At 33.6% G+C, this 9,829-nt stretch overlaps 1 protein-coding gene and 1 pseudogene across 2 annotated transcripts; one reads left to right on the plus strand and one right to left on the minus strand.

Annotated features, from left to right (window-relative positions):
* Positions 3,360-6,849, plus strand: LOC104719854 (DNA primase small subunit-like). 2 transcript variants are annotated; one of them, XM_019230612.1, is made up of 17 exons: positions 3,360-3,475; positions 3,644-3,794; positions 3,875-3,925; positions 4,016-4,191; positions 4,292-4,369; positions 4,456-4,567; positions 4,784-4,868; positions 4,980-5,031; positions 5,125-5,186; positions 5,266-5,381; positions 5,471-5,592; positions 5,718-5,786; positions 5,933-5,990; positions 6,104-6,177; positions 6,281-6,329; positions 6,415-6,494; positions 6,613-6,849. In XM_019230612.1, the coding sequence occupies exons 2-17, from the start codon at positions 3,689-3,691 to the stop codon at positions 6,673-6,675; spliced, it is 1,353 nt and encodes a 450-aa protein (XP_019086157.1). In that variant the 5' UTR covers positions 3,360-3,475; positions 3,644-3,688; the 3' UTR covers positions 6,676-6,849. The 2 variants fall into 2 exon arrangements, with proteins under 2 accessions (XP_019086157.1, XP_010436139.1); XM_010437837.2 differs by having other exon boundaries at positions 3,689-3,794.
* On the minus strand, positions 6,900-9,538 carry LOC109126789 (annotated as a pseudogene).

Consider the following 9,829-nt stretch of genomic DNA (forward strand, 5'->3'; position numbering starts at 1 on the left):
TGTAATCTCTTTGTCAATCTTCTCTCCCATAAGTTGTCCAATGACAGGAATGGCTTCCATAACCCAAACTTGAAGAGCGTATGAGAAACCATTGAGGATGTAACTTATGGGGTTCTTCAGTTTCTTTCTTGCTTCCATTATAGAGCTAACTTAATGGTCAAAAGTTACAAGACCCCAAGGATAACTCCTAATCTTCTCAAGATCCATTACCAGCTTGATGTATGAATGTGGTATAGCTTTCTTCTCATCCTTAGCCACTTCCAACCCAGCAATTACACAAACATACACAAACTGGATCTTATCTTCTTTTTTCTCCACGATGGAGCTGCTTCAAGGTGGGTCTTCATCAAACTTTGAATGGTAATGATACCACCTCTCTTCAACAATTTACTCCAAAACCCATTATCATCTGTCCATTCCTATGAATCACCACTAAAATCATCATTGAACTTTAGCCCAGTAACTGCATGGAATTCTTCCATCGAGAATCTAAGCGGCTTCTTACCAAACACAAACCACAGCTCATGTCTTCGCTTAGTCACCAATTGCCTACACATTATGTTGTGTATCAACCGAGCTGAGTACTCAAGACCATTCTCATACAATGCAAAAATACTTGCGAAAACTGGATCACCCTTCACAATCTCATACTCCTCTGGTAATGCGCTCTTGATTTTGTTCAAAATAGACATTCGACATGAGTTATTTATCTGCCCAACTTGTGGCTCACTTCCATCTTCCATAAGCCGCTTAGGATACTTCAATTGTTCCATTCCTGCCGAATATAGTAAAAGATGAATTAGTATAAACTAGCCACAACTGAAATAAATCAACTAAAAGTATGATTTAAGAACAAGAAAACTATGACTACTAATCATTTAGATGCAAACAGGAATTTGAAAAAAAAAATTGAGAGGTTTTCTGAACTAAGAAGATCAAAAATTGAAATCGAGTTTTTAAAAAATTACATAACCTTATGAAACTAATGAATCATAAAAACCAACATTTCCAATTTGAAATAGAGTTTTTTATAAATCATAACAAAAATCAACAAAGATATGAGATTCTTACTCGATTTCTTGAGATAGAAAGAGTCAAATTTTCAAAAACAATATAATACAGATTCTTAAAACTATGAATTAATAACAAAAAACCTTGATTACTAATCATTTAGATGCAAAACAAGAATTCAAAGTCTTATACAATAGTGAAAAATCAGAAAATCGAGAGCTTCATCCTCATCATTACCACATTATTAAGAAAATCATTGAAACGTTGTTAATTGTACTTATAATAATACAATTCTGGATTCAAATCGAGATTACAAAAGGATAAAAGTTAAACATGCCAAAAAATTTCCACAGTTAAACAAACCAAATTCGATGAACATGGATAAATGTTCAAGAGAAATTCATACTGAAAATTTGTTAATTTACTTAAATTATACAATTCTTGGTTGAAATCGAGATTAAACAAACAAAAACAACCTTGAAAATTTGGTTTTCCTGATTTGGTAAAATTGAGAAATAGACCATTTAAAATTTCATACTTTTCATCGAAATTGAGCGATTAAAACTAACAAAACAAGATGAGAGAACTTAAAATATTTACACTGCAATATGAATACGAATTTCATATGATGTGAACAGAAGCAAAGGATATTGACCTATTAAAGTGAGGAAACAAAAAAAATTGACTAATCACAAGAACAAGAGAAAGACAAATCAACAAGAGGACAAAACAAGAATTAAGCTTCGCCCAGATGAGCAAAGGAGGGAAAAACACTCACCACCGTCGATGAATCGCGACAACAAGACGAAGATGTCACCACAGTCGCCGCCGTCGATATCACCAATGTTCAGTTTTTTTTCACGACTTGCTAAAAGAGAAAACGAAAAAAAGGTTTTAGTCTTGTAGAAGTCTCTCAGTGAATTAGAGGCTTAGGTTTCTATTTTGTTTTCTTATTTTTTGAAATAAATTTACTTTCAAAATTTATTTATATTTTCTTATTTTCGTTTTTTGAAAAATGAGGGCAAAACTGGATTAAAAAGCAAATTTAAACCTATATGACCAACCCTACAAAAAAAAGTGTAGATGGACAAATGTTTTAAAAAAGATCATTTTTTCTAATATTCTCATATTTGTGCTAGTATACATCCCCATTCAAACTAAACAAATCACTTTCTTTTTTTTTTGCATCATTATCAATTTACTAGTTTCTTGGTTAATTTACTATAGTTATAGCAAGTTCAGATATAGTATTGAAAGGCCAGGATTGGCATATGAAACTAGATATTCCTTTGAGAGCAGAGGCACTCATGTTAAATGTTGAAACCAACCAGAAGATTTACAATAGTAGCAAATTGGTTGACTTGATTAGATTCTTGAGAAATACTCTTTCCCATGTCCTTCAAAACAGTTCTGCTATACAGGTTCATCAATTTTATAACTTTTTTATTAGCTCTCATCATGCAAAGACTTCTCAAGAAAATAAAAAATCTACGTAATAATCAGATGAGATTTTGAAAACCAAGATTTTCATATGCAATTGGAGATGCTAGAAGCCTAGAAGTTGTTATGAAAAGGTATAAAACGATATAAAATACATAAGAAAAATCTATTATATTTTGAAGTTTTATGAGTATAGAATATAAAGTTGATAAATGAAAAAAAAATATATACTTCCAAAATTTACCTTTTCAGAAGTACAACACAAGTATTAGTTGACTATGAATATTCTCCTGCTAATAACATTTTTAGTCCACAAGCCAAAATTATGTGTGGTGGTTAGAGTTGAATGAAAACTTCATATGGGCTAATTAATAGATCGATCAATCACTTAAAAAAACAGGATTTTTGAATTATTACATGTTCTGTTTTTAACCCAATTATTAGAAACTGCTCTCTCTCTATTCTTTCTTTTAATTTAATTTACAGGAAATATTGTTACAAAAAGATACATTTTAAAAACTTTTTCTGCATTTTATATATTTATTACTGATGGATTATAAATTTAGAAAATAATTAAATATTATTGATTTAGAATTATAGAAATTTATTAATAAAAAAGTTATGTATTTCGTATCAGTTTAATTTTTTTCTTAATATATGTGAAAAGTTTAAAAATAAATGAATAAAGATCAAAGTTAAACCGTAAATGTTCGGTAACGGTGTTCTGGTTGTGTGCTTTACCACTTTTAGGTAAGAAAATAAAACAAAACAAAATTATGAAAAGCGACAACAAATATAACGGGCCTAAAGAAATAAGCCCATAACTACTATTTGGGCCCATTGTTTCTTCCAATATTCCCCGCCAAATTTACCCTAGTTGCTTTCTTCTTTCCCGCTGTTTCCCACAGTCCACACACAGTTGCCCACTCCAAAAATCTCCCAAACGCCACAACAAATTTCTAAATCGACGACGACGACGACATTGTTCTCCGTCAGGCTTCTCCTTTTACCACCTTCAAGATTCGTAAGCTTTCTCTTTCTCTTCCAATCAATTAAATCGGAAGCTTAATCATTTCAATCTGAATCTAATGTTCTGTATCTCTACTAACTCTTTATTTGGTATCACAACTTAATTCAATCCGATTATGATGTCCTTACTTACAAAAATTCGATTTGTTTTTTGGTTACCCAGATACTAATAAAAGCAACTCTTTTTTTTTGTTACTGTACGGGGAAGATGACGAGAGAGGAGATTGATAACAATGGAGATGATATGATGATTGATGACCCAAATCCTAAAATCGAAAACGAGTTCAATGTTCATTACCTCCGGATTTACTACGGCAAGTTTTTTTTTTTTTTTGTTGTTGTCTCTTCATATAATCAATTCTATCTGCCTTACACTACTGATAACATCTTGCAGGCAATCTATTCCCTTACTCTGATATTCACAAATGGCTCTCATACGGACACGGTACTTGTCTTGTTTCTTTCACATATGAAAGCTTGTAACTGGTTGTAAAGCTTGTAATGAACTATTGTCTGTGTTTTTAAAATTTGTTAGATGGGAAACATCCTGGTTGTGATGAATACTACTTCGGTAGAAGAGAGTTCTCCTTTACCCTTGAGAACGATGTTTATTTGCGGTACAAGTCTTTCAAGAATGCTTCAGCTATGGAAGATGCTATCAAATCTAATTTCCCATACAAGATTGATATTGGCGCTGTGTATAGCGTTGATGTAAGCTCTAAATCCTGTTTTTTCCTTCAAATTTGGTACCTTGTCTATGTTTTAGGAACCGTTCTTACTCGTTTGAGGTTTATGAATGTGTTCTTTTCAGCCTGATAAGAGACATGCTTATGCACACAGTGGAACTAATTTGTTTACTCCAGTGGAGAGGGAGTTGGTCTTTGATATTGTGAGTTTTAATATTCTTTATCAAGCATTTCTTATTCTTGTGTATTTTGTTGTGGTTGCTTGACTTGAATATGTTTTTTTGCTCAGGATATAACAGATTATGATGATGTTAGATATTGCTGCTCGGGAGCTGATGTTTGCACCAAGTGTTGGCCTTTAATGACAGTTGCTATCAAAGTCATTGATACTTCCTTAAGAGGTATCACGAATATTTTCTTAAGTTTCAAATAGTTGATGCAACTAGTGTTCCTGAGATTTTCCATCCCTATGAGTTTTTGTAATATTTATAGCCCCTGTAACGTGAAGATCTTTGTGGAGTTCACTGCTTGATCTAGTTTTTTGTCAATGTGAAAAACTGCTTGGTCTTATCATAGCACGAACTTATAGTCACCCATTTTGGTCTTGTCAATTGCAGAGGACTTTGGTTTCAAATATATTCTCTGGGTCTTCAGTGGACGTCGTGGAGTTCATTGTTGGGTTTGTGATGCTAAAGCTCGAAGGTGAAACTAAGACCACAAAACAGTTTCTCACTTTGATTGGTTTATGAATCACTTTCCGCATATCATCTTCTGCTCTGTGAATGAAATTCTGCATGATTAAATCCCCTGCAGGTTGACTAATGAACAAAGATCAGCAGTTGCTGAGTACTTCCGTGTTTATAAGGTGGTGTTCTCAAGAGCTAAATTGTGGTTTATTTTGTTGGTGTTTCTGACATTTTGAATTTATCTAAGTTTAATTATTGTTTCTGTGACACAGGGAAATGAAAACAATGCCAAGAAAGTCGATCTTATGGGTCATTCTCTTCATCCGTTCCTTGCGTATGGGTTTATCTTTCACTTCTTCCTTTCTGAATTCAAAATCACCTTCTTTGTTACTAATTTCAATTAGGCTTTTCAGGAGATCATATGTGGATTTTCTTAAGAATTTCTTTGAGGGTGAGTTACAGACGAACCAAAGTATATTCTCAAGCAAAGAAAAGTATGAGAAGATACTTGGGATGATAACAGATGAAGGTATGGAAGAGTGATGATTTATTTTTCCAGCGTATGAGAGGTCCTTACCTCAGTTTGGCCATTTACAATAATTTAAACCTTCACGACAGATATCCAATCAGATCTCAGAGGAAAGTGGGAGAATTCTGCGAGATCATCACTATCAGAAGAAGCCACCAGTCTTTTAAGGTGGGAGCAGCTTAAAAAAACGCTTCAGTCAAAGAAAAACAAGGTGTGTAATTTCTTAAATGATTGAAAACGTGTATGTTAAAGACTTAGTTGTTTTAACTTAGCTGTTAGCATAATGAACTTGAATCCCAGACTTATTCATCTTCAATCCTGTCTCCAATGTTTTAGGCTCCATCACTGCGGACGTGCATAGAAGAAATTGTCTTTACCTTTACCTATCCTCGAATTGATTTGGAGGTTTGTTCTAATCTATGCTACAATTTTACTAACCCACCGTGCTATAATGGTATATTTCCTTGCTTTATAAGATGTAGCAACTGATAAGATGGAGGCCGGACAAGTTTAGTGACTGTTTAGTTGTATGGTGCCTTCTTTGATTTCAGGTCTCAAAACAAATGAACCATTTGCTTAAGGCACCCTTCTGTGTCCATCCCAAAACAGGTCTCTTCACTGATTTTTTACTATATCACACCAGCTGATAAGAATCATATCCATACTCAGTTCAATATTTGGATGTGAGCTCAAATTCTTAAGAAATGTTGTCTGGTTTTCAGGTCGTGTCTGTGTTCCTATTGACCCGAATAACTGTGATGAGTTTGATCCATTGGCAGTTCCAACTCTTTCACAGGTAAAATAATAGATAATGTGATACATTAGAGTGTGGATCTGAATTATTTCATCACAGAGATAGTTTTCCTTAAGCTTATGTTTCATTTTCTAATGAATTTCAGCTAATAGAAGAAATCAACGCAGGAGGCCTCAGCATGGATGTAGATGATGGTATGTTCTCAAATACCATCAATGTGGAATTGCTTTGGATTAAACTTAACTAGTATAAATAGTTTCAATTATTTAACACCTGCAGATTCAGATAAAAGTTTACTTGGGAAATCAATCAAATACTTCAGATCCTCATTCCTAGAACCACTACTAAAATCCTGCAAGGTAAATCTCTCGTTGCTCTACTTTTTTGAATCGATGCTTGATCATGTCGAAAAATATGTTAAAGGGTTCTGATACAGTTATTGTAAGAGTGATAGATATGTTAATGAAATGTCTGCAGGAAGAAATAGAGAGTTCGTACAAAACCAAAATTGGGAAGTCTAAGGATACATTCAGCTGGTGACTAAGGTATTAAGTTTAATGCGGTTTATAGTCCACTTATCTCAGTCCTAGTTGTTTATTTCAGTTTGGTTCAGTTTGTAATGTACAAGCTTCACTAAGCTTAATAGTCTATCAGTAGAGCCTCTCTTTCTTGTTGTGATGTTTCCTAAGAAGATTATAGCTTTTTAGCTACTGATTGATGTGTATGACATATGACTGAATATATTTATATGGTTATGAAATCACCACGAACATTAGCTTTAGTAAATTAAAGATCGTTCAGATAACGAATGTTGAAAGGTGTGGCCACAGTTTGGTCACCATCGAGAAGTGCTTTTGCAACAATGAGATTGGCAGCTTCGGTTGGGTGATACGTGTCCCAAAAGACAAACTTGGAGCGGTCCTCACAAGCCGCTTGGCTTGAGTTCTGGTTCGGTCCCTTGAAGCACGTAAATGGTGGAAAGTAGCCGCCACAACACGGCTTGTCTGCGTTCTCCAGGCCTTCTAAACAATTTCATTAGATTCTAATCAATAAAATCAGTGACTAGAATCAGGCAAAACACCAATCCTTACCAAATTGTCGATAGTTCAGGACCAGTTCCAAGAAAAGGTCGTAAGAGTTAGCGTAGACAAATGTAGTGTTGTGATCTCCGGATCTTAACTCCGTGTTCAATGTCCTAAGAGTCTCTAAGCTTCATGTTGTAGCCTCGGACAATTTGGTTGACTTGGTGTGAGCATTTTCCTGCTGGTATTAAATTCAAGGCACGAGCAAATGGTATGCAACCGAGTGGGCCTACTCCAACCACCACGAACTTCCTAGCTCCTAGTTGATGCAAACGCTGTTAACACGCAATTGAAAACCGTTTTAGGATGTATCTACGTTTACGTTTCTATAAAATGTACACGTAAACACATCAAGCGTAACAAACAAAAAAAAGCAATAGTGTGGCATTTGCTTGTACAGATTGCAAAAATATCTTATGAAAACTTTTGTATTTTTTGCGCAAAAATAGTTTATAGAAACTTTACAGGAATGCAAAGATGGCCCCAATGATAATTTTTTATTATTTCACCACGAAATAAATGTTGGACCCCAAGTGATGATAACAAATTATCATAATAATAATTGTTTCACTCAAAGACTTAGTCAAGGGGCCCGAATTTGTAGGCTATTTATCTATATAATGTACTATTTTTTTGAGAAATATTACCTTAAGATGTGTGGTCAAATGGAATACCATGGAATCTTGCAGGACATCAGTGGGGAGCTTGTCTTGGGAGAAGAAAGGTATAGATGGTTAGATATAATTTAATATATCATTTGACCCAATTGTGATTGTGAACATTGCCTTCTTCAACATCTCTTTTGTACCATTTTCACCAATCACTTCTATCATATAATCTCTACTCTTCTCAAAGTAACTCACTTGTTCTCTCAATGGAACTCTACCGATCTGTCAAGAAAAGAAAAAAAAATTCATTAGTGGTAAACGTAAAATTGAATAATCTTATTTATCGATTGGAAAATAGAGTTATTTACAAACTGTTTCGAAATAGGTAAAACTCGAATTGTAAACATGGTTTCCTTTCATTCCTTTCATAACATATGAAAAAGTGGTTTTAGAATTTTATATATCATGAAAATATTGGTCTTGTATACACGAATTTTATTACATTTTCGCTTTGTTTAAAGATATATTCCATAAAATAGTAATATACGTAAAATATATATATTTTTAAAGTTAATAGATGGTGGAGGAGCTTACGAACAAAATTCCAGTGTCTTCCAAGATTCCAGCCGCACCAGAAGCATAGTTGATTCCATTGAAAATTGAGTTAGCCTCAGTGTCTGGTTCAAGATAGGGAGGTGGTGCAGATTTTGCTCCTAAGCTTCACCTAATGTTTCAATTTTTTTGCTAACTTGTAAATATCATATAAAATGAACTGAATGTATTACAATAGCTTTACCTAGTGGTAGAGTAATCTCCGCAAAAAAGAATAAAAACAAGATTACAATGGGTTAGAGGTGGTGATGAAAGGAGTCCGATTCACCTAATGTTTCAATTTATTCCAATAAAACTATATATTATTCTATCTTATGATTAATGATAACTATATGTTATGTGTAAAACAATTAAACACAGAGTGGCATTATCAACACAGAGTGGCATCATCTTAAAACTCTGAAAAAAACTTTGAAGTGATTGAAAAGAAGGACCAACTGAGTAAGGGGTTTAATAAATTGTTAAAATTAAATAGAACTCCTTACCAAACTCGCATTTATGTGATTAGCCTTTGACTTCTCTCCATTACAATTTTTCAATTACGCGTAACTAATTTGTTCGGTCCAATCAAACCCACTTATGACATTTACATGCTTCAAGAAGAGTCAACTTATCAATATAGTTGACTTGTGCACCAAAGTCTTGTTCTGTTAGATACTTACTTAAATCGTATTAAATACTGTAACTAACCGTTAAATCAAGCACATTTATTTCTAATTACGTAGTACTCACTACTCGTTTTCAATATTTATGAATTAAATAAACTTAGGCAGTGCAAGATATATAATATATACTCGATCTATGTACATATATATATATATATATTCTGAAATAAACATACATACCCACAATATCAGAAATGGTCCGACCATTAGTGAATCTTCCCGTGGGTTGGCCATTGGAAGGTCCAAAGTCGATGCCATAAGGGGAAGAATCAGCTTTTGACAATGTGAAGATATAGTTGTTGTTTCCAACATCTACCAATGAGTCTCCAAAAATAAAGTTTGTAAATGATTGAGCAGCCTGAAAATGTGATTGCCAGAGAAGAAGAAAAGTGAAATGGAAATTAGGCTTGAGAAACCATCTATAAATGAAATCCATTTTTTTCACTTTCTCAAGATCATCTGAAATAGACTTGTTTGGTTAAATATAGCTGATCAGTACATTAACAATTTTGAACCATTCTTTTTGCTTACGTCTATTATAGCATGACTTGTTCAAAAGATAGCACATGGTTCTACGTATTCACTGTTACTTGTTCGGTCGAGTAACACAAAAATTGATTCCACTCTTGTGTGCATCTATATATACTTGACTGTTTTGAAATTTACATGATGATTATAGATTTCAAAAAACAGTTGTTTTTTTTTTCTTACAAAATTGTACGTAATC

This window comes from Camelina sativa, chromosome 10 (genome assembly GCF_000633955.1).
Source record: "Camelina sativa cultivar DH55 chromosome 10, Cs, whole genome shotgun sequence".
NCBI lineage: Eukaryota > Viridiplantae > Streptophyta > Magnoliopsida > Brassicales > Brassicaceae > Camelina > Camelina sativa.